This window comes from Phyllostomus discolor, chromosome 6, assembly GCF_004126475.2.
Source record: "Phyllostomus discolor isolate MPI-MPIP mPhyDis1 chromosome 6, mPhyDis1.pri.v3, whole genome shotgun sequence".
NCBI classification, from domain to species: Eukaryota; Metazoa; Chordata; class Mammalia; order Chiroptera; family Phyllostomidae; genus Phyllostomus; species Phyllostomus discolor.
In genome coordinates, this window is record NC_040908.2 from 63982960 (window position 1) to 64008255 (window position 25296).

Consider the following 25296-nt stretch of genomic DNA (forward strand, 5'->3'; position numbering starts at 1 on the left):
CCACCGAACTGTATGCTTTAAATGAGTGAATTCTATGGTATGTGAAATATAATCTCCAAAAAAACTGTTAAGAAGTATTCCTAGTGAGGACTTTGTAGACACAACCAGAATTCTTGACACTTACCAGGACTTGGGAGGTTTACAAGTGACGCTGGGCAAGGACTAAGCAAGGTGGGGGGTGGCAGGGTATGGGTGCAGACTACTAGGGGGACAATGCGTGTTTTCCTTCTTCAAAGCAAGGGCAGCTGTTAGACAACAGTGGAAGGCAGTGAGGGGTGGGGAACTGACCCCATTTGGTATTAAAAACATCTGGCTGTCAACCCAAAATTCTTTGGAAGTCACTTCCTTAAGGTGAGGGTATAAATGGCCTGTGTCAGATTAACATGTTTTTGACTAATCGGACCAGGCATTTATGAAACTAAGAACAAATCCTGACCATACTGTATGATAAAATACCAGGCAGAACACCTTTACATTTTTAGCAGATAATCAGCATGCATTCACTACCTGTCCCCACACCCAACATCTCTCCTGACACACGGAGGTGCAAGTGGCTCTGAGTACTGATAGTGGCATAAGCATCCCGGCCTCAAAGCTGGTCCTGCCCCTCTGGGCTCTGGGCCTGCAGTGCTGTGTGGGTTTCAGTGAGACAGTGTCTGCAAAGCCCCTAGGCTGTTTTAGGCACTCAGGAAACAAAGAGCAGGGTTACTTTCCAAGTTTACAAAACTAACACTCAGAGCAGAGATTACATCACGGCACGGAATCATTGTAGGATGGCTAACCTCTATTTTATACCAGTTTTAGGTAGTGTTTAAAAATGGGTGAACCCTTTGCAAGGCTTGTATGGCTCAGGTTTCCCAGGCAAGGGGCAAAGTGCTACATTCAGTAGCAAAGATAACCCAGCTCTTGCCTTCATGCCTGTCCTTTATGGACACCAGCCCAGGAGGAGCCAGGATGACGAGTACCTGGCTTCCTGAACTCCTGGTCACAAGCCAGTCCTACTTTAGGGGTGTGTTTTTGACCTGGCCAAAAGTGATGTTCCCTGGCCTCACGGTTCCACCCGGTTGGGCCCTGACCACTCACAGGAGGGAGGCAGCGTCCTGGGGCAGAAGACCATAGATGGTGCACACAGGTGAACGGTGAAGTGGGAGGAGGTCAAGGACTCTCAATGGAGGTGTTGAGACGCCCTCAGCGCCCATCCGCAGGAGAAAGGAAAAGTCAGGGAGACCTACAGGACACCAATAGTGACTCCCTTCTGTACCGTTGAGGTTCGTTTACCTGAATGCTGCAATTGCTGAACTCGGAGTACCCATCGAAGCCCGGGACCCAGGAGATGAGGAGGCCGTGTGCGCTCCTGTTGTGAAGGCTGACTTCAGCTGGTGGGGAGGGCAGGACTGCATGAACACAAAGACATGCATGCAAGCACAGTTAGAAAACACAGGAGGCCAAGCGGCCAAATAGGCACATTAATACCAAGCCTCCTACCATTTCTTAAGATTAGAAAAATTAAACACAAGTTTTAAAGAAGAGCCACCCTATGCCTGAGGGCAACTGTATTAACCTACAGACAAGCGTTCCAGTGATGGGGTGGCTCTGCCTGGGGTGGGGAGGGGGACAGAGACCCGCTTCTCTGACCACAGACGAAGGGAGAGCTTTTAGCTGGAAAGGATGTGGAGACGTCCATCTCCTTGACTGAGCTCACACCCACGGTTCTGCAGTGTGCAGGTGCCTTGCTGGGCGCTCCGTGGAGAAGAGACACAGCCCTGCCCTTGCGGAGCTCTTGCCTGAGTTGGGGTACCTATTGAGCAGAGGATAAGAGTGTCCTGTGCAGAGAAGAAAGGGGTCCCAGGAGTATGTGTGTGCGTGTGTCTGTGTGTGTGTGCGTGTGTGTTTAGGGGGACCATAACGAGTGTGCGATGACCTCGGCCACACATGGGATGTGAACACGGATTTCAATTAGAATCTAAGAAGAATCTGAAGTTTGGGGGGGTCTTACTTTTTTGTGCTAAATTTAATTATTTTTTTAGATTTTATTTATTTATTTTTAGAGAGGGAAGGGAGGGAGAGAGAGAGAGAGAAATCAATGTGTGGTTGCTGGGGGTCATGGCCTGCAACCCAGGCATGTACCCTGACTGGGAATCAAACCTGCGACACTTTGGTTCGCAGCCCGAGCTCAATCCACTGAGCTACACCAGCCAGGCTAAATTTAATTCTTAATTAATCACTTTTAATAAAATACGATGACTGATGTTGTGTGCCTACTATGTGCCCCACTTTATGGTCTCCACCTCATCTCATTATTATTGGAACCCTATCAGAGAGGTCGTCTTACCGTCTCCATCCACAGACGCGGAAACTGAGGATCACGGAAGTGAAAACTTGATAAAGCTCACAGAGCAGGGGAATGCAAACTGGAATTGAACCAGGTCTGCCTGATCCCAGGGCTCGTGTCCCTCAACAGGACACGGGAGGCTGGTTGAGGGGCAGCAAGCTGACCAGTGTGAGCACCAGCAGGGACTGGGCATCTGATCACCATTTGGCCGGCCGGCCGGATGGCCCAGGGCACAGCTGGGTGCCCTCTAAACTCAGTTCCCTCTTCCACTGCTGGGGCAGTAACACCGCTCTTCCAGGGGCTGTGGTGCAGGTTCAGGGAGCTGACACGCCAAGGGCTGAGGGAGGCGTGGAGGCGGGAAAGGAAGTAACAGGATGGGCGGGAGGCCTGGGCCATGCTAAGTGCACACTGGGTGGCATGTTCAGTAGTTTCAGTTTTACCAGCAGATATGCAGCCTGGTGAGTGGGGGAGGGGGAGCATTTTGTTTGACTCACTCCCCCAAAATAGGTTAGCTGTAGAACTGCCATAAAATGCCTGCTTTCCCACATCAAAATTTGGCCACAGGCACTATAGTTAATAGCAGATTAGAAGAAGGGAGTCTTCGTTGCTTTGACAGAGATTTTTAAATAAATAAAAGCTGAGAACATAAGTTTTGGAAATAGGGTTTATTTTTTAAAAAGCTGAGATCCTGTGAGAAGCAAAAATGAAAGAAGTACTCCACTTTTTCTGGATTTTTAGGATGTTTATACTTGATGAAAATGGCTTTATGTATTTATGCCCACTCATGCATTTTTGAAATCACCGACATTTCCTCTAAAAGCGGCAGTGATGGGATTCGGAACAGAGGAAGGAAGTCATATAGCTCCTCCAGCGGTGACGTGCGATGGGCTCATTTTTTCCTCCCAACGAACTTTTAGAAAATGCCCCCTCATTAAGAACAAATACCAAAATACAGAATTTGCCTGAATTTTTGTGAGAGTGGGTAAGGCAGATGATTTGAAATGGGATAAAAAGGCAGTATTTACATTTGGGTTTTCCTTTCTTTGCAAGTTTCAGCTTTAAATGCCTTTCATCCCACAGAAACAGGAGGAAGAAGCAGCTGATTGGATTGGGCTGTCTCCACAGAAGCCTTCCATTACCTTGTGTCCCAGCTTAAAGGAAGCAAGAGGGACTGGGAGGCGAGGAGAAAAAGATGGGAGCAGAAGAGGGACCCTGCCCTGCTCGTCCCCCAGCTCCAAGCAGCAGCAGCAGCAGCTGCCCTGGGGAGGGCAGAGCCCACTCCTGGACCAAGGACTCCAGCCGCCCCCACCCCAGGGGCTCTTCAAGGAGTGACCAGAACTAGTTCAGGCTGGAAGAGGGAAAAATGAAAAGGGGGGCTGAGGTGCTGAAGGTAAACATTTCAGCCTATTTTCTTCTCAGACTGTGCAGAGCTAAACTGGCCAATGTTTACCAAACTTATGTGCCGGGCACTGGTGTGAGTGCTTTAATGATATAATCTCATTTAGCCTTGAGAACAGGTAGGTTCTGTAATTACCCCATTTTAGAGAGGGGACACAAGCCAGAGAGGTCAGGTGACTTGTCCAAGTTCACAGAGGCAGTCAGTGGGGACGCCTGGGCTTCAGCTGTCCCCTGCACCCAACTCCCGAACACGCTCAAGGGACAGGCTCTGCTTCTCACCTTTGATGTTGACCTGTATGCCCTTGGACACGGTCAGCCCCTTGTCATTGTGGGCCTCGCAGCTGAAGACCGCCGTCTCGGTCAGACCTGAAGCGGAAGGAGACCATGAGACCACCAGCAGAAAACCCGGCCACCGCTCCACAGAACCCTGCGGGTGTCTGGGCATGCTTTCACTTCCTGGTTCATTGCCTCAAGCCATACATGCAAAGTTAATTTTAAAAGTGTTCTGATGTTTTGAAAAAGAAAAAAAAAACACCTGGGATTAAACACTACATACCAAGGAGCAACCAGGGGCCTGAGAGGCAGTGGTCCTCCATTCAAAGCCTTTCTTTTTCCCTGAGGGGGAGACGCACCAGGCAACAAAGCACTATCATTTAGAGTTTTAAACTTCTACAAGGAGGTGTGGGAGTCGCAAACCCCAATATCAAGAAAAGTGGTCTCTGAGGCTCCCTGGGTAATCCGCTGGGCTTTAGTGTACAGCACGGACACTTCACAGTTTCAAAAACAGCAGGATAAAACCCACAGTTTAAAGAATTTCAGATGATCTGTTGTAATGAGTCCTTATTTAATATTAAAAAGTCACTCAACTCATTAGGAATTATTATACAAACATGGTAACAGTGCTAAATAAAAAGAAATTTTACATTATTTCCAAGGCATGAAGACTTCTGATTCATTAATTTTAAGTAGAAAGGAAGAGAGGTGATCCAGATATAATCCCACTTTCCAGTGAAGGAACCCGGGGAAATGGCTGATTATCGGATGGGAGCAAGGCTGCGCCCGGGGCACAACACAACACAAACACAGCATCACAGACACGCAGGCCCATGCACGGAGCGGGTGCGGCAGACACACGGGAGCAACTGAAAGCACTTCCAGCGGCCACAACTGGAGCAACACGAGCAAGAACATAAAAGTGCCATTGGATTGTAACCCAAAGTGTAAAACAAATGCCCATGAGTCTACACTGATATAAATACACGATTAGAGGGGGAGACTAGGAAAACCTCCCCAAGAATTAACATGGGTGCTCTGCCCTCAGGAGGGAGCGTAACTCACCCTACTAAAGCGTGGGCCGTGCACAGTGACCTCCTTCCAAAGAGGACAGTGTGGAAAGGAAAACAAAAGAAAAACTTTAGCCTGGAGAAACTGAAAAACACTGACTCACCCAGATGATCAAGGTCAACGCCAACGATGATAAGTCATGCTGACAGAGTGTCTCCTGGATACCCTGTGATGCCAGTGGCACTTCCCCTCTGCAGTCTTCCTCCTCAAACAGATTACCCAAGTCTACTCACAAGGAAAACCAGGGACAGGTCCAACTGTGGGCCAGTCTACGAACCTGGCCTGTCCTTCTAAAAACTGTCAAGGTCATTCTGACAGCTGTCAGACAGGAGAGGGGTTGAGGACTGAGTGAAAAATGCGATGGGAGTAAGTAAAAAACACAAAACTTCAGAGACACAGACAATAGTATGGTGATTGCCAGAGGGAAGGGGGATGGGGGTGGGTAGAAAGGGGGTGTGAGGGGGTAAATGGTGATGGAAAGTGACTTCTCACTTGCAGTGATGAACACACAATACAATACACACGTGATGTATTATAGAACTGTACATGTGAAACCAGTGTCATCCTAATCAATTCAATTAAAAAATACATTTAAAAAAACTGTCAAGGCTACTGAAAACAAAAACAGTTGGTGACACTGTCACAGCCAAGAGGAGCCCAAGCAGACCTGGCAACTAAACCCTGAATGAAATCCTGGAATAGCGAAAGGACTTAGGTAAAAACAAAGGAAACGTGAATGAGGTATGGACTTCAGTTAATAACACCACACCAGTATTGGCTCATCAAGTGTAACAAATGTGCCACATTAAGGTACAACAGGAGGGGATGGTGGGGGAGAGAATTCTCTGTCCCATTTCCACAAGTTTTCTGTAACTCTAAAAACTATTTTAAAAATTAAAAAGGTTACATTTTAAAAACACAGCCATATATACCCTCTGGAAACTTCTGTCTCTGGCACAAAGGCCAATCATGAAGTGGAAGAAGACAGCCAGACAGAATTCCTGAAAATACACCACCATTTGCTTCTTGCCTGAAAAGCTTGTTTTGTTTTCTTTTATGCATCTACTCGCACAGGCAATGTTCCCTCTGATGTTTTTAAAATTCAAAGCTTGTCAGGAATGAAGTAGTTAAATATTTAAAAAACCAAAAGGAACATGCTGCTAGGCATGAACCAAGAAAGGCAAGTGGCCAGAGGACGGAGCGGATCCAGGAAGAAATGCAAATCCAATCCCTTCTGTGCTGGTGCTTTTCCAGAGAGAGTTTGTCCCGAGTCTAACGCAGCCCCTGTGGCGGCAGGGAATTGACCTATGGGCCTCTGTCCTACTATCCTGTGGTGACCATTCACTTGCTAAAATAATGTTATATCAGAAGCAGACATTTCAGGTATTTTAACTTAGAGAGTTAAAATGCATGCCTCCAGCCTAACGGAGGAGTATTTCCGTCGGAGGAGTATTTCCGTCTGGCTGGAGGAAAACCCTAAATGGACTGCTAAGCTAGATCCTGCAGACAGCTGCAGGTGCCCAGAAGCTACAGCTCCAGGTAGCATCCAGGCTCTTTTCCCAGTTGGTCAACTCCTCTCAAGTCAGGGATGAGGCCACTAACAGCCTCTGTGGTAGTTTAGAAAATATTTACTGCACTGCAGAGACATATTTCTTTCAAAGCCATCTGCCATACCTACAAAAGGACATCAGTGAAGGCCTTGCCTCTGGGGTCTTTGTAGCTGCTGCTTGATTTCTGCCCAAAGAATTTTAAAAAATATGTGTAGCCTCTCACACATTCTGAGGTTTGCATGTTAAACTGCTCCTAATTTAAACAGCTGCTAAGAATGTAATTTCAGGTACCCTGAATACATCCTGACATTCTCTGGTAAAGCTCCTCTGAAGGGTCCTATGCAACATGCACAGGAAGGCATGCGCTTTTCCAGAGGCTGTGTGCTGTGCGATGCTGTTACGTCTATTAGCTTTTGAAAGAGCTTGTGTATCCTTGTGTTAGAGAAGTTTTCAGTTTTGATTTCTGATTCAGTACGTATCAACCGAGAGAATTCACATAACCCAAACTCACATAGCCTGGGTTCTCAAAAATTTTTTAACTTTAATTTCACAGGTATCTTGAGACCAAAGCGTCTGAGAACTGAGGCCCCACAGTGACTTGAGATAAGTCTGAGTGGGTCTCTTTTCTTTTGTAAAGTGAGGGAGCAATGATAGGGATGCAGGAAATCAGAGGGACAGAAGAGCTGGTGCAGCACCTGGACTTAGGCACTTTGTTGAGCTTGGATTTTAGGAAAGATGACACCCCGGGTGAGGATGAAGACACAGACCCCTCTAAGCCACCTTGGGGCCCCTGTGACACTTTGCTTCTCATGCTGAAGTATCACTTTCCACTTTTCAGTTGTAAGCTCCCAACCAACATGTGCATGTTGCAAGGCACCATGAACTTGCAAAACTTGATTTATATTTAGAAAAATCAGCTTTGGCTCAATCAGAAGACACAGGGAGTAGCTTTTTTTTGGTGCTTGAGCTGACATTTGCAGGCTAAAGCCAGCCACCAGAATTCAATGTCTGTTGCAAGTTCCCAGGTTCTCTTGGGAAACACTTGAGAACAAAGCACCAGTCACATTCTGGCCGTGAGGGAACAGCTGGCCCTTCCGTAAACCAGGGGGACCAGTGGGTTTCACTGAGATGCTACCTAGCGTCCTTCAGGCCTGCAGGGTTTATCGATGCAGGAAGTAGAAGTGTTTATCATGGGACATGACTCCAGGTTAAACGGGAAGTCCATTTTCCTCTTTGTGTTTCTTCTCAGGGTGAACACAAAGTCAGGAAAACATTCTGTAGCAAACTCCCTGCCCCCCACCCCCTTTCAGAACCACCCAGACAGAGCCAACCACTGATGACAGCAGTTCCCAACAGATGCTCCGTACGTAGATGCTGGCAGAGAGAGTGGAAGCTGGTCCAAACCAGTGAACTTTATCCAAAACTAGATGGGCACTGGGGCCAAGTACAGTCTTCTTTGCTTACTGTATGTTACACTTCTTTTGGCACAAGCAGCCCAACGAGAGAGACTCACTCAGCCTGGGGTGGACACAGTAACGGGTGTGCCCAGGAGACACAGCTCCCTCTCACTGTCCGGCCTTCCCTCTGGGGGAACACAAACCACCAGACTGGAATAGACCTGCAAGTTCTATACCCAAACTCTGTGGCTTTCCACGGAAAAAATGATCCAGCCCTCAGTCTCCGCCCTACCACCCACTCCACCCCCCTACCACGCCCCCCACAGTGCCCCAGCCCCCTGCGCAGCCCTCTGCCCAGGCTGCCCCTGACTCCATTAAATTGCACCCAATCCCAAGATGGCTCAGGCCCCTCTTGCCTGGTTCTCTGCTGGTTTAAAAGAAAGAGAGCCTCTGACACAAAGTCTGAAAGATATTTTAAGGAACACTCAGTCACAGGATGTTCCCTTGAGGGAAGGACATTCAGAACTGCTGAGGGAGCAACTTCTAAGAGCACAGTTAGGCCAATTCCTTGAGTTCTGGTTTAAGCAATTCAGTCCTTTCATCCCCACCCTCCCACCCCCTGGGTCTATCTTTCTACCAAAAGAAGCAAGAAACAGAAGAATATGCTGCATAACAGAAGGAACTTACGCTCACTAACTCTGAACGCACTGTTTGCCCTGAATTCATTCACTTACCTAGTTCTTACTGTGTACCAGACATTTTTCCAGGCATTGGGGATGTGTCCACAAATAAAACAAAGGCCTCTGCCCTTACACATCTCACATCTCATGGAGGACGTGGGCGAGAAACAATAACCTCTTCAGTAAGTGGGCTGCGTGTGCCCTTAGAAGGTGATCAGTACTATGAAAAAACAGGAGAGGCTCAGAAGGCCTGAGGTGAGTGGAGCAGTGGGCTGTGATTTTAAACACGTGGGTCAGACTGGCTTCTTGAGAAATGTCCTCTGAGGAGAGTCAGAGTGAGGGAATGGGCCAAGTTTTCACTGGAGGCGACGGCACGGTCTCGGTAAAAAAACAGGTAGGGCAGGCCTTTGCGCTGTCCTCTAAGTAAAGTGGGAAAGCTGAGGCTTTGGGCAGAAGATGGGCATGATCTAACACGTTTCACCGGGACCGTGCCAGCTGCCATAAAAAGACTAGAATAATAAAGCATGTGGGTCCCTAACTCACTCCAGTTTTTTCCTGGTCTGTAAAACAGGTATTAAGAGTGACTATCACACCTTGCTATAAGGTTCAAAGTAAATCTTTATAGAAAGCACTGTGAGAATAATGAACTGATTTATGTAAGGACAAGAGTCTCAAGGGCTGGGCAGCTCTAAATGTTATCCTGTCCTTGCTAAATGTTAAAATGTAGCGCAGTATTTTGCAGACCAGCTGTAAACAGGGTAATCTTGGAGGGGGAGGGGCAAAACCCAACCTGATAAATGTAACTAAAAAGAAGAAATCAACATGTTATTGACCAAACAGTATACATAAGCAATGTTGTAAATACCTTTCAAGAATCATGTCTGGTTCTTGAACAGAACGCCCTGAGCAGCAAACCCCTTGAGTTCAGTGACATTACTATTGTTATTACAATGAATATTAATTAATAAGTATATCCAACTAGCTAAAAAGCTAGCTTAGGTGTGTGTGTCCTAAATGTAGATTTAAATATAAAATAGGTATGTAAAAAACCAGAAAGATCAGCATAAGTCTACCTACACTCTTCTTAGGAAGGTAGGTCACAATTGATAGTAACTACTGCATGTAAAAATTTATAATAGAACAATTGAGTCATTCCTGAAGGCTGCTTCTGTACCAAGGACTTTTCATTCATTATTTCTCTGGAACCTCATAAATGTTCCATGAAGTAGACACAGTTATTATGCCCACTTTATACAAAGAAGTTGAGTAGCTTGCCTTGGGGCACACGACAGTGAGGGAGCATTAGTCTTGAATGTCGAAGCTGGGAGCTCCACCTCTAGCCTAGAATAAATACATCCTACTGCTAAATACCATGCAGCAAATTCTTTTCACAGTTCTTCTCTGTTGGCACAACTGAGTTTTGCCCTGACAAAGTGGTTCTTTAAAAAGAAAAAAAACCCTTTGTTTTGAAATAATTTTGACTCATAAGAAATTGCAGAAATAGTACAGAGTTCATGTCCACCCTTCACTCAGCTTCCCCTGCTGATAAGATCTTACACAATTATAGAACATCCACTAAAACCAGGAAAGTGACCTGGTACAATAGCATAACTAAAATACAAATCTGAAACTGATTCAGATTTTGCCAGTTTCTGTTTTGTTTTGTTTTGTTTTGGGAAGGACGAGTGTATATTGTAGTTCTATGAAATTTTATTACAGGTTGTGCAGAGAAATAAAACTGTTCCATTACCGAAAAGCAGCTCATTTCTGCTAACCCTTTTAGGAACATCCTCCTCCAACCTAAACTCGGCCAGAGCTGGTCCATCTGCCATCACTACAACCCTGTCATTTTGAGGCTATTACATAAATGAAACCCTACAGCATGGAACCTTTGAGATTGGCTTGTTGACTCAGAATAATGTCCTTTATCTTAAAGATAGCTTTTACATCACTAGTCAAAACAACTGGTATCAAGGGCACAGTGTGTGCCCTTCCTGTTCATAAACTCGCTAGCTCAGAGCAGCATCCACAATCAAGGCTCTTCACATGCTTCCTTAGGTCAAACTCTCTCAGTCAGGGATCAGGAAGGTTTACCCGAGGGTGAATTTCAAGGCAGAACTGTGCCTCCCTGCACATACCCTGCTTTACATCAGCATGCAACCCTCTGCAGGCATCTCAGGTCAGAATGGCTTATTGACTTGAGAGAGATGGGAAGGGAAGTAGAGAGGGAGAGGAACAGCAATGCGAGAGAGAAGCATCCATAGGTTTCCTCATGTATGTGCCTTAACCTGGACCAAACCTGCAACTTGGGTACGTGCCCTGGCAGGGAACTGAACCTGTGACCTTCTGGTTTACCAGACTATCCTCCAAACAACTGAGCCACACCGGCCAGGGCTATGTCACTCTTCTCGATGTTACAAAGTTCAGGTGCTTGGGCATAGCCCGAGTGGCTGCCTGGGTCTCATGGACAGCCCGGCACAAGCCCTGCATCAGAAGCCTGCACTCAGGGCCCTTCTTCCCTCTGCACCTACAAAATGGATGTAGAAAACCCTGTTCTATCCATTTCACAGAACTGGTTAAAGATGGAAATGAGAAAAGAGATGAGACTTAAAGTACAAAAAATAATCATGCAAATACAAGTTACTTTATAGTATCACTGGGTCTCTTTGTTCCAGTGAAGGGACCTAAGACATGGGACTGTCATTCGTTTGTTTGTTCACTAGTTCATTCATTTGGTCTCACAGTTCTACCAGGCACTGTGTTGGGTGACGGGGGCTAAGCTAATTAATAATTGATATATGATAATCACAGTTATTAACAACTAAGGGGGCAGACAAGCAGATGGTTCTGCCTCCATGTGGTGGGGAGGTACAAGAGCTTATGGAAGAGGCTCTCTGGGGCCACAGACAAGCCCAGGGTGTCTAGCAAGGTGTTCAGAGAAGAATTACATAGGGGTTCAAAGATGTTTACATAAGCAACAGAAAAAAATTAAAACCTACATGTTCATCAACAAGGGAATGGTTAAGTAAATTACGGTCCATCCACTCACCATAGCCACTTCACAAACGACAGGGCAGGTACCCGAGCGCACACTCGGAACTCGCTACATGCCTGGCTGTCAGTGCGCACGCGTGCGAAGGCAGTTTAAGAAGTGGGAGGGGCCTGGACGCAGGGGAGCCAAAGGCTGGCGGTGGGTTCTGTCCCGTAGGGTGGTAAAAGCATACAGAAAAAAGGGAGATTTTCACCTTTTGTTTTGTTATGTTTGTGATAGGAATGTTTTGGAGTGAATATTTGTTCACATATTATTCGTGTATTAACAAGGCTGGAATTAATCTGCACAAGTATTATCATTCACACTTGAAGGAAAATCACTTATACACACACGCATAGAAAGGAATAGGAAGAAAACACATTAGTATTTTCATTGTAATTGTAAATGTGTAATAAGCTGTAAAAGCAGTTTTCTGAATTTTCTACCTTTTCAACATACGATCATTTAATAACTATGCAAAATAAAGGTTTCAAAAATCTTATCGTGAATTAAGTATAGATTCACAGAAAGATGTAAAGAAATACACAGGGAAGATGCTGTTTCCTTCACCCTATGTCCCCAGTGTGAATGCTCCATATAATCTAAATCTCCTGTCAAAACAAAGAACAGAGCATCCAAAACATAGGAGCCTCCCCTGCACCTCATGCACGTCCTCTCGATGCTTCCAGAAACCAGAGGAGGTGGTGAATGTTGAGTTTAAGGTTAACTGAAACCCCCAGGTCTTTTTCCTTGTTAACTTGACTCAAAGCCAAAGCTCTCTCACTTCTGGTCTATTTAATTAATTTTGGAATCATATTCTACCATGTGACATTCATCCTTATAAAAGTTTAATCCACTGTCCCAGCCTACTGAACCTATTTTGAACCTTGACCCATTGGACCATCAGATTTTCTCCCTGCTTTGTGCCAGCTGCCATTTCGTTGTTGGTGGAAATCCCGATTCTGATCCAACCCAGAGCGGAGACAGAGGCCTGTTAATAAAGGCAGCCTCTGAGTTGACATCAGTCCATGAAATCAGTGTTCTTGGCTACTGTTCAACCCATGATAAGTCTGTTTACTTTTATTTTTTTCCACTTATTTCTCCATCTTGTCTCCTGACACATCCTCTAGTAACTATCACAGAAAGACTGGAAATCAGTTTGGAATTGATTTTGAAATCAGGCCTGACACTGCTAGTGAGCTAAACTCCTGGATAAGATCGTTTTCCACATCCTTATAGGCACCAACTGGATATGCCCTGTTCAAGTTTTGCTGTGTATTTCCATGTCTCATGATTCCATACTTAGCAGAATCAATGTCATTTCCTTTTGAAAATGGGACACTCTGTCCATTTCCATTTATCTAGAACTTTTCTTTTTCTGTATGATTTCAGAGTAATCAGAAGTGTATTTCTGTGATATGATCTATGAATTCTTTTAACACCCAAGGCCACAAGTGATTTATCTCGGCTCAGAGATCTGATTTATTTACAAGTGGCCAGATACATCCTTACAACTGCCACCTACTTGGGGTTCCACGTTCTTTGAGATCTTTATTTTACTCTCTCTAATTTGAAGATTTTTTCTTCAGTGGAGAAGATAGATGCAAAATAGGAATTGAGAAGTTAATAACCTAATAGCATGCTTTTCAAAATAGCCTTTATGTGATACTGTGATTTCACAAAACTACGTGTGATAAATTTACGTAGAACCACATGCGAGCCACGCACATACTTATGAGTCTGTGTAGAGCTGGTACCAGTGTCAGTTCCCTGGTTTTGTTTTGTTTTTTAAAGATTTTATTTATTTATTTTAGAGAGGAGAAAGGAGGGAGAAAGGGAGGAAAACATCAATGTGTGTTTGCCTCACAAGTATCTCCTACTGGGGACCTGACCCACAACTCAGGCATGTGCCCTGACTGGGAATTGAACCAACAACTCTTTGGTTCACAGGCTGGCACTCAACCCACTGAGCAACACGAGCCAGAGCAGTTTCCTGGGCTTGACAGTAGACTTATGTTATATGAAATGTTCATACTGGGGATGTAGGATGTGGATGGAGCAACTGGAACGCTCCTCCATGGCTCTAGGGAACATACCATGGTTCAACCCCTTTGGAGAACAGATTCCTAATTTCTTTAAAAGTTAAACATATGCTTACATATGATTCAGCTGCTGTTCTCCTAGCTATTTATCCAAGGGAAATAAAAATATATGTCCCCCAAGAGACTCGCACATAAATATTCATAGTTATCCATAGTAGCTAATAGCCATAAACATCTCAAATGTTCACAGAATGAATGAATAACAAAATACAGCACCTTCCCACAACAGAGCACTGTCACAATAATAAGTAATGCACTGCTGACAGAACAATGTGGGTGAATCTCAAACACATCACACTGAGCCAAAGAATCTTGACACAGAAGAATACACACTTTCTGACTCCATGTATTTAAAGCACGAGACCAGGCAACACTAATCTGAGGACAGACACCAGAACAGGGCTGCCCATGGGAGGTGGGGCCCGATCAGAAGGGAAGAGGGGGAAGCTCTTGAGGTGACAGCCACCTTATGCATCTTGATTCATGTGGTCGTTACAGGTGTCTCTACACGTATCAAACTCCCTGAGTTGTGCGCTCAAGTTCTATGCATTTCACTTACTTGTAGGTCACCTTTACCTCAATGAAGGAAATCTTTATGAGACTTCAGAACAACCAACTTAGAGAGGATGGAGTATATTTTTTAAAACCAACTTTGAAAAGAAGTTACTGATGATCAACTCCTTGGAGAAACTCAAAGGAAACTTAGATGAAGGCAGAGGAAACCATAATGTTCCTGGTGGAGTCAGGAATTAGACAAGTGATTCAACACCTACAGGCAGGCATTCACTTGCTGATCCATTCCGGCCAGAATATTTAGTGACTAACACTACGGGTCAGGCACTGCCTTGGGAGAGACCAAGCCCTTGTCCTTACTGAGCACATACTCTCTAAGAGAGATAATAAACAAACAGGGTCATTATAAACAGGGCAATAAGGAAGTCCACAAGGATTCGTAATTGGAAGCCAACAAAAAGGTGGCAAAATCTAAAACAGCTCAGAGTGACCAGGAAAGGCTTCACTGAAGAAGTGCTATTTGAGTTGTGTCACGGAACAAAGGGCAGATGGCCGAACGCTGCAGGCAGACAAAAGAGAGAGTGCAAAGGTCCTGAGGCAGGAGGAGGGCGATGCGCCGAGGAAATGAAAGACAACAGGTGTGAGTGGTGCTCAGAGAGAAGGGAGAGTGGGATGGGGTTGGCTTGGCGAGTTGGGCGGAGGCAGGAAGGACTCCGAGTGACAGTTTAAGACAACAGCAAGTCATGGAAGGGTTTCCAGCAGGCAAGTGACATGATCTGCCACACGGAGGAAGATTTAGAGTGAGGACAAGGCTGAGAGCAAGACCAGCTAGGAATCTACTGGAGTGGGGCTGACAAGGGCTGACGGTGACAAGGACCAGGATGCTGCACCAGAGATGAAGAAAAGACAGATTTTGGATGTACCATAGAAGCAAAACTGATGGAACTTGCTGATACACTCGTGTGAAAAATGAGAAAAAGAAAGGACAGGCAAATGGTGGTATCTCTTACTAAGATGAGAAATTCAGGGCAGAACAAGTCCAGGGGAAGATCAAGAGCTTCATTTTAAGATGCCAACAAATCCAGCAAGTGGAAATGCCAGCGAAACAGTTGGTTACGTGAGCCTGAAGCCTAGGAGAGAGGTCTGGGCTGGAGAAGCAGTTTGAAGTTACCATCACACAGATGGGGCTGAAGTCAGCAGCCCAGAGGAGCTGTCCCAGAATGGGTCTCAAGAGAAAAGAAGTGGATCCAGGACTGAGTCCTAGGGTACCAGCTGCCCTAGGGCACCAGCCATTCAGAACTCCTGCCACAGACACAGAAGGAGCCCTGAGGTTCAAGGAAGCAAAAAGACAGCTTCCAGGAGCCACCACCACATCCTCAGTGCCCAGAACATCTTCTGCTTACAGAAGTCCCAAATGCATGAACAAAGAAAGGGTTAGGGGTGTGGGGTTCAGAATGAGTCATGCCAAGATGTGCCTCTGTGAGAAACTTCTGGCCCTCCCTTCACTGCCTGGATAATTTGAATTAGAGGGCCTGCCCATAAGAAGAGATTACCAGAGATAACCTCTTTTGACCTATGTGCCAGGACAAACTTCCATCTACCAAACACCTGGTTCTTCCTGCAATGACCCTCTGAACCCCCAAGGCACCTTACCTCCTCCCTAGTTCAAGATATCTTACACTATGGTTTCTGTCTCTGAACCACTCCTGTCTGGGGGAGGGGAGGGTCTCTAACTCTATCATGTATGTGCGGTTCCCACACACACGTATGCATTAAATTTGGTCATTTTCTCTTGCTAATCTGCCTCATGTCTATTTGATTATCAGACCAGCAGAATAACCCTGAAGATACAGAAGAAAGGTTCTCCCTCCCCCACAGGGGTGGTACCCTGGGCAGAGGTTGCTGAAAGACGCAATGGGAAGAGCAAACAGGAACATCAACGGCGTTGACTCTAGAACACAGTCAGAGTGATGGGAACCAAGTTGGGGCACTTCCCTTTGGATGGACATCAAGATGACCACTGACCAGCAACGCAGCCCCAATCCCACGATGACTCACTCACTTGGCCCACAGTGGCCTCCGTGACACATGCGGTCATGCCTTATGGTCACACCCCACTGAGGTCTTCCCATCACTGGCTCCTGAAGTGCCAGACCTGCCAGGCCAGTGAGACCACGGCCCCTATGGGAGATGTGAGGAGGCTCCACTGCCTGGCTGGGGGATTCCGGCCGCATCCCCACCTGAACCAATACCCTTGGGAAGGGAGAGCACTCAGCCACTTCCCAGCTCTCATGCCTGGGAGTCCCGCCTGCCTCCCCAGCTACTGGTCCCGCACCTCGGCCGCCACACCTGTTTCCATCCTCTCGGTTCACGGCACGCTCACCAAAGCTTTTCTCCTGAGAGGAAATAAAGAAATCAGCACAGACTCACCAGGAACAGTTAGCACAGATGGGGATTTTTCAGGCTGTTCATTCACACGGCTGCTGTTTTGAATCCAGAAAATGCTGACGGGCTCTGGTGGGCCCACAGCCTGACAGGTGAGGTTGAAGGCAGTGTTTCTGGTGACGTTCATGCTCTCAGGCTGCCTGGTAAAGTGAGGAAGTCCTGCAGAGAACGGATTAACAGAAGGAATGCTTCCAATCCACAAGCAAAGGCAGAGAGAGCCCTAGGGGGAATGGAAATTACCAGAACTGGGCTACAGGAAATTCTATACCATCTCAGGTCCAAACCCCAGTTCTCACCTGAAAGCTGGGTAAGAAAGAAAACAGAGGCTAATCTCCACCAGTCTAGCTCCAGCTGACCTTCCAGGACACTTTCCCAAAGGGCTTGTTATGGTGACTCCGAACTGGTTTGACCAGCAGAGAGGCCTGGCTGGTTGGAAATCAGGCCGTGCTCACACTCTGAGGGCAGGCCGGCAGGTTCAGCACTCCTCACCAGAACAAGCAGTGAAAAACCAAGCCACACAATAGGTCTGCTGCTTTTGAGGACAACCTACTGTGTGTGAGGCTGCCAGATGGGTTACATGAATTTTAAGTTCTGTGCACGTGTGGAGGGCTGAACGCCTTTCAAAGCACAGTCTCGTGAAAACACTGTAGACGCAGCTACATAGCCACAGCCCTAAGACCTCCGACTGGAGTTCCAGGATCAAGGCTGTGAGGAAAGGCAATTCGGGAATGTCTCAGAGGAACGCAAGCAACTCACTTATTTGGGACGTGTGCCAAAAATGCATCAGGTGAACTAACTGTCCTCACACATGGAAACTGTGTTCTTTTGGGACTGTGAACTCACGGACCTACCTGGTCCCAACAGGAATAATGTAAAGCGGTAAATGGAAAACATTTTTCCTGCTTCAAAGTTTTGCAAAACTCTATCTGGACCTAACATGAACCTGCCCGGGCATTTTTCTGAGATTTTGACAAGTAAAATGTCCTGTAAATATTTTTCCCAGATAAACAGCAAATGTAGGAGCCACCCCTACCCACAATGCTGAAATAACACTAGATTTCAGTGTGGAAGGGCCCAGAACAAAGCTGTAAGAGAGATTGCTGAGGGCCTGCCTCTCTCAGGCCTCCTGCAGCATTAGTGCCTATACAGTGTGTGTTTACAAAAGAATGGGTAGCAGGAGCCTTTTCGTGGAAGATGTTTCCAGTTGAATTTCCCTGAAAAGCTATTCACTTGCTCTACAGCCTGTATAAATGAGGGTCTGGAGAAAGTAGGAAAGAGAGGTGTTCCCATAGTCTACCAGCACGGAACCCTAGGGGGCAGCACCTGGGTGGTGAGGAGTGACCACTGGGGTGGTCAAAATAAAGATACTTCCTCCTTGAAGCCTCCCTTGACAGACCCTGCCATTGCAGAACCAGGCATGTAAACCCAGAGACCCAGGAACCTGGGCTCACTGGCTGGCTCACTTGCACATTCCCCACAGGAGTTCAAATTCCTCCAGGGCAGAGACGGCTTCTCCTCATCCCGTGTCTCACTTCTCACCCCCTTCTGAGCCCAGCTCCTGTCATGGCCTGGAACTGCACAGAACCAAGGCCCAACAGGTCCCAGGGCCCTGAAAGAAGGCCTGGCCGAGGTGTTGGCCCTGTCCAGGGAACCCACTCACCCTCCCTGGTCTTACCGCCCACATACACAGGACGGGAAGAGATGCTGAATAACAAGCAAACTGCCACCTGACCAGGTGAGTGGCACCTGGTGCCAGAACTGAGAGCTGGATAATGACATGCATTTGCTGTCTTTAAAAAAGTCATCAACTCTTTTTAGTGTATATAACCTCAGGACAAAAAAGCCAATAATCTCTTTAATTTCAGGACTACTGCCTAGGCTGGAGCTAAAACTTTAACAATTGAGTTCATTTCATTATTACCTAAAGACTAAAAAGAAGATTGGCTTATATAAACTCAGTGCTCCTGGATCTGCAGCATTTGCAAATGGAGTCATAAATGGGCCTGCCACACTGTAGAGTACTACAGGCAAAGCAGTTAATACTGGCCACTCTGCCACCTCTGTACTTACGTTGTACCTCGACGTAGATGGGGTCAGACACGATATCTTCGTTGTTTATGTTCATCTTACAGACATACGACCCACTGTCTGAATGCTGCACGCTGGTTATGCTTTAGAGAAAACACATGAAGACATTTACAGTCACTACCCTTCGAGCTCCAATACAGAAACAGAACATTCTTCAACTTCTATGACATATGCTGTGATGTTAACCTTACATATAGACATGGCTAGGTCATGGTGCCTAGACATTTGGTCTAACACCACTTTAGACGATTCTGGGAAGGTAGCTTTCTGATGAGATTAAATTGAAATCAGCAGATTCCAACTAAAGCAGATGACTGTCCATAATGGGGGTGGGCCTTATCCAGTCAGTCAAAGGCCTATGAGCAGAGATGGAGGTCCTCTGAGGAAGAGGAATTCAGCCTCCAAACCGCCTTGGGACCCAAGCCCGCAGTAGCGATGCTTCCATGGGCATCCAGCTGACATCCTGTAGATTTCAGATGTGCCAGCATCCAGAGTCAAGGCCAGTTCTTGACAACAAATGACTCTAATCCCTATGTTACTGGTCTTGACTTCTATGGTAGACTCCATTTGGAGTGCTGGCCCTTCAAGGCATTTTGCAAATCTGAAGGGTTGTTTGGGTGTTTGCCATGGCTTTTGGGGGCCAGGGGCAACTGTTCCATATCCCAAATGACCCTCTGTGACCAGAACACACTTCATTATATATACACATACAGAATCTTGCCTGGGTTTAACATTCACCTCATTTCTCAGAAGAGCAATTATCATGAAAAGGGAGGGGGGTGCGGGGGTGGGCTGGCACTGGCCCTTTGGCCTGTTTTGGACTTAGCGGGGACTAGGTCACCATTTGGGAAGGGGATCACTGACATCAGAAGGCTGCATTTGCAACAGCCACACGGAGGGGGGCGTTACAGGGGGCAGGGTGCAAGTCTCTGTATCCCTGGTGTGGCCATGCCCCACTTTAACAAGTTCACATTCATATTCTTTTATTATAAAGCAACATTCTTTTGTTTTTCTTGCATTATAGCATGGACACTATGTTATAATATATCTGAGAGTTAAAGATGGCCTTGGCTCTAAAAGGCTGAGAATCCTGCTTTCCACCTTTCCAGCGTGTTTACAAACAAGAACTACACAACATAGGTGAACCCTACAGTTTGCAGGCGGTGGGAAGGGTGAGGGGAGGAGGGACACTGTGAAATGCTCTCAGATGCCCTCCCACAGAGGGTGCTCTACTCACCCTCTGCTCATCAGACATAGCAAAGACTGTGGCTGGGGGAGAAAAAGAGAAAAGGAAAACATGGAGGGGTCCACATACTTAGCAGTTGGCACCCAATGCAACTTATTTATCCAAAGCAAAATAAAACCCACCCTTCAACTGGTCAGGGGCTGAGGCTTAAGGTTCAAAAGAGAAGAGGAAGTTGACAAGGTCAGGGGGGCCTCACCAACCTTGGCAACATTTGGCAGCCGACAGAGGGTAACATGGCGCCATCAAGGCAGTGAAGTCCCTAGGGCTTGAGGGGCTATAGCTGCCTTGGGTCAAACACATGGTTTTCAGAACATATACTGGACATTTTAAATACAACTTCCCTCCAACAACATCATTTTGCAAATCCCCATTGGCCTCTGCTAAACATAGCAACTAAATTCCATGTCCAGTGTGGTGTCAGTCCGAAGTAGGGGACCAGGCTGCTTGGGTTAACATCACCTCCATATTGCTCCCAGGACCCAAGTATGTGACTGTCACCTGTCACCTGCATTTCCTGATGGGCCAGTGTGAGTGGCATGCCACTGACAGGATACTCTGACTTTCCCTTTCCTTTCATGCTGTGTAGGAGAAAATTAATTCTTGAACACACCTGATGAATGAATGTCGGGTGTGGGGAGGACCCAGAGTGAAGGAAAGACCAGATCTCTCCATGCTTTAGGGCAGGAGCTGAATGTCACAATGTCCAGAGGTCACCAGGAAAAGAGGACAAGACAGAAAGAGACCTCACAGGATAAGTATCTCCACATAAGGGGCTGACCCTCCCCTGGTATCTCCCTGGATGTCATGGTGACAGGAAGGAGCTGGAGAAAGAGGGAGAGAAATATGTCTGCCGTGGAGTCCTGCCCATAGTAAGTAAGTTAAGGGGCTGGATGGTGCATCCTGGTTTTAACAGCTCCTAAAAACTCTCCCCAGCTGACTGGTCAGTCTAGTCTTCTTTGCATTTCCAAGGGAAACCAAGGTTCATAGCTACTGCAGAGGGGGTGCTTTCCACACAGTTCACAAGTTCACTTTACAAGATGTGTCACTTTTTTCAGGCAAGACCTGGGATTCCATGGAGTGGAGGACAAGATCTGATAGGCTCAGGACACCCATGCTTCAGGGCCCCAGTGTGGCAGCAGGCTTGCCAGATGCCATGAAGAGCCAGCAACCAGGAAGAAAGTGACAGCCAGAGAGGGATGCAGTGCAGGACCCCAGGAAGGCACCTGAGGGGGATGCACAACACACCCAAGTAACCACTGGTCAGCACACCCTGGGACACAGAAGTCAGACTGCACAGAATGCCCAGGAGGACTTTCAGTCAACCAGCAAGGAAAATTCAGGTCAGGACTAGAAAAGGGGACAGAGGGAATGTGACCAAACTGTCTTCAGTCATTTGTAGATGAAAAAAGGGGTCTGTGGAAAGTAACTTCATAGGATGATCTGATTCTAAATTCTTAACCAGCTGGTCATGGTTGGTAGGCATGTGCTAGGTGTATAACTTTTAGTAGAAGGTTTATCTTTGCCTTCAAAAAGCAATGTGTATTGTTTCTGTGCATCCAGGTTAACACACCTTAGAAATAAACTGTTACCACCCTCAAGAGAGCACATAGTCTTGCTAATTATCCCATAATCCTATCCCCTCTTTGATTTCCCTGTCCTTCACATAATCTTCCCTCCTTTGCCTCCTTAATTTCAAATGCCTAAAAGAAGCTGTAAAATTGTTATTCTTGGGAGCATTTGAGATCTTGCTCCCAAGTTTATGTCACCCGTTTGCCTCAAATAAATTCTTATAAAAATTCTCAGAGTTCTGGTAAAGATGGCTGGTGTAGGTAAATGAAGCACTTGAATCCTCCCACAACCAAAATTACAACTAAACTACAGAATGGTTATCATTCAGATCACCTGATATCTAGCTGAGCATAACATAAGTCCTACAACTAAGGATATAAAGAAGCGGCCAGGGAGACAGGTAGGAAGGGAAGAGACATGAAACAGGCAGGCCCCCCACACACATGGCAGATAAAAATCAGGAGGGATATCTTGGATGTGGAGGTCCACCCCATGAGGAGTGAGGCACCTCAGCCCCATACCAGGCTTGCCAGCACAGGGTTCCTGTGGCAGGACAAGAAGTCCCCATACCCTCTAAAGACCAGCAGGAATTGTGGCTGAGTGAGATGCAAGGATTCTGCAGCCCCAAACTTTCCTCTTAATGGGCCTGTGCATGGACTTACTAGTACTCATGTGCTCTGATCTCAGTGCTGGGGCAGCAGAAACTATGGGGAAGAATGGAAGTGTCTGGCATCAAGGCAAAAGGTGAAGAGATAGCTTTCTCCCAGACAGAAGTGCTGGCAGAGGCCTTTGCTCCTTTTCTGGGCCCTCCCCGCACAGATTCATCAGGCAGGTGCCAAGTATAAGTCTCCTTCAACCTAGCTAACACTGTTCTCCCCACCCTGGTGATTTCCTGAGATCTCACCCCATCCAACATGGGGCCCACATAAGCCATTTCTAGTGGCTTTTCCATACCAATGGCCTTGTGTGACTCATGCTTTGGACATTCCCAAACTCTCTCAAGCAGTCAGCATCTGGCCTCAGCATATCCCACATCTCTTGCTAAAAGGCCCCAGGCCCAGCACCAGTGGCAGCCAGGAAGTTTGCAGCTTGGCCTCTCCAGGGCACCTTCAAGCCCAGCACAAGGAGCAGCCATTTGCAGATAGCTTTGTAGCTTTTGCCAGGTGGCCGTGGGTAGGGCACAGGCAGACCTTGGTCTGCACTTCTGGGATGTCTCAGAGCCACTGTACCCAGTGGGCCTCAGACCATGCAGGATTCCACTCGACCACCTCTCCAAGTGACTCACTCAAGAAGGGGGACTTGGCAGGTACCAAAGCCCCACTGAAGCATATCCTGCTCTGTGAGGTTAGCCCCTGCTCAGCACCTCCTCCACTGTAGTTCCAGCTGGTCCTCATAGCCAATAGGCCTGGTGGTGAATCCGTAGTAGCGATATGCCAACAGTAATCAAGGCTCAAGTATAAAGAAGGGTGCACACAGCCCCTGGGGGTGGGGGAAGGAAGGGCCCACCTGCAGCTCTGGCTCAAGTTACTTTGGAGGTTGGCCTTTGGGCCCTACAGGACACCTATTGCATAAGGCCACTCTACTAAAACCAGGAGATCTACTAGCTCTGCCTAATACACAGAAACAAACACAGGGAAGCAGCCAAAATGAGGAGACAAAGAAACATGCCCCAAATAAAAGAGAAAGCTCCATAAATAGAACTAAATGAAATGGAGGCAAGCAAACTAACAGATACAGAGTTCAAAACGATGGTTATAAGAGTGTTCAAGGTACTTAATGAGAACTTCAACAGCACAAAAAACCCCATAAAAAACCATAAAAAAGAACCAGTCAGAAATGAAGAATACAGTAACTGAAATGAATACATTATAGGGAACCAACAGTAGAGTAGATGAAACAGAGGACCAAATCAGAACTTTGGAAGATAAGAAAGCAAAAACACCCAATCAGAACAGCAAAACCAAAACGGAATCCAAAAAATAAAGATAGTATAAGAAGCCTCTGGGACAACCCCAAGCATACCAACATTCACGTCGTGGGAGTGCCAGAAGGGACAGAGAGAAAGCAAGGAATTGAAAACCTATTTGAAAAAATAATGACAGAAAAATTCTCTAACCTGGTGAAGAAAACAGACATACAAGTCCAGGAAGCACAGAGAGTCCCAAAAAGGATGAACCCAAAAAGTCCCATACCAACACACATCATAATTAAAACTCAAAAGGTTAAAGACAAAGAATCTGAAAGCAGCAAGACAAAAGCAGTTACCTACAAGGGAGTTCTCAAAAGACTGTCAGCTATTTTTTTTAACAGAAACTTTGCAGGTCAAAAGGGATTGATGTGAACTATTCAAAGTGTTGAAAAGCAAGGACCTACAACCAAGATTGCTCTACTCTAAAAGCTGTCATTTAGAACTGAAAGACAAAGAGCCTCCTAGACAAGAATAAGCTAAAGGAGTTCATCACAACCAAACCAGTATTACAAGAAATGTCAAAGGGTCTTCTTTAAGAAGGAGAAGTAAACAAAAGATTAAAATATGAATAATAAAATGGCAATAAATACACATCTATCAATAATCTTTAAATGCAAATGGGTTGAATGCTCTAATGAAAGACATACAGTGACTGGAAGGATAACAAGAGTCTTACTTCAGATTGAAGGGCGCACAGAGACTGAAAGTAGAGGGGTGGGAAAAGATATTTCATGAAAATGGAAACAAACAAAAAGGTGCGGTAGCAATATTTATACCAGACAAAGAATATATAATTTAAAACAAAGGCTATGTAACAAGAAACAAAGAAGGACCTAGCAATTCCACTTCTGGGTATTTATCTGAAGAAACCCGAAACACCAAATTGAAAAGATGCTAAATCAAAAGACATACATCCATATGTTCATTGCAACATTATTTACAAATAGCCAAACTATGGAAGCGACCTGTGTCATCAGTAGATGAATGGATAGAGAAATGGTGCATGTGCACAATGGATTATGCCTCAGCCATGAAAAAGAATGAAACCTTGCCATCCGCAATGATATAGATAAACCCAGAGGGTATTGTACTGAGGGAAATGTCAGGCAGAGAAAGACAAATGCCATTTAATTTAACTTATATGTAAAGTCGTAATGAAAATAAATGGACAAGCAGAACAAGAAGAGACTCATAGACATGGAAATCATTTTGATGGTTGTCAGATGGGAGGGGCCTCAGGGGGATGAGTGAAAAAGGTGAGCAGATGAAGAAGTTCAAATTGGCTGTTACAAAATAGTCACGGGGATGTAGTACAGAATCAGGAATATAGTCCATAATGTTATAATAATTACGTATGGCGTCATACAGGTACTAGATTTATCAGGGTGATCACGTACTTACATAATATCTGGTCACTGGGTTGTAGACCCGAAACTAATGTAATACTGAATATCAACTGTAATTAAAAAATAAAACATTATTTAAAGTAAAAGAAAATTCTCTATAGATTTGGACAGTTCTTATGCTGACACATCCGTGTCAGGAAGAGGTTAGGGGTAAGAGAAGGGCTGTGTGCTGACATCAGTTAGCAAGTCCACGTCTGTGGCGTCCTTGCCCTATAGCAAAGGCCAG

The 25296-nt window shown here is 46.0% G+C and overlaps 1 protein-coding gene across 1 annotated transcript in view; it reads right to left on the reverse strand.

The window, feature by feature from the left end:
- The window catches only part of MERTK (MER proto-oncogene, tyrosine kinase), a 96947-nt gene that overhangs the window by 44398 nt on the left and 27253 nt on the right, over positions 1-25296 (reverse strand). The window contains exons 3-6 of the mRNA XM_028517144.2: positions 18863-18963; positions 16778-16951; positions 4010-4096; positions 1279-1394 (exon numbers count right to left, since the gene is read on the reverse strand). Coding sequence (XP_028372945.1) covers positions 1279-1394; positions 4010-4096; positions 16778-16951; positions 18863-18963 — 478 coding nt within the window. The remainder of the gene's footprint in view (positions 1-1278; positions 1395-4009; positions 4097-16777; positions 16952-18862; positions 18964-25296) is intronic.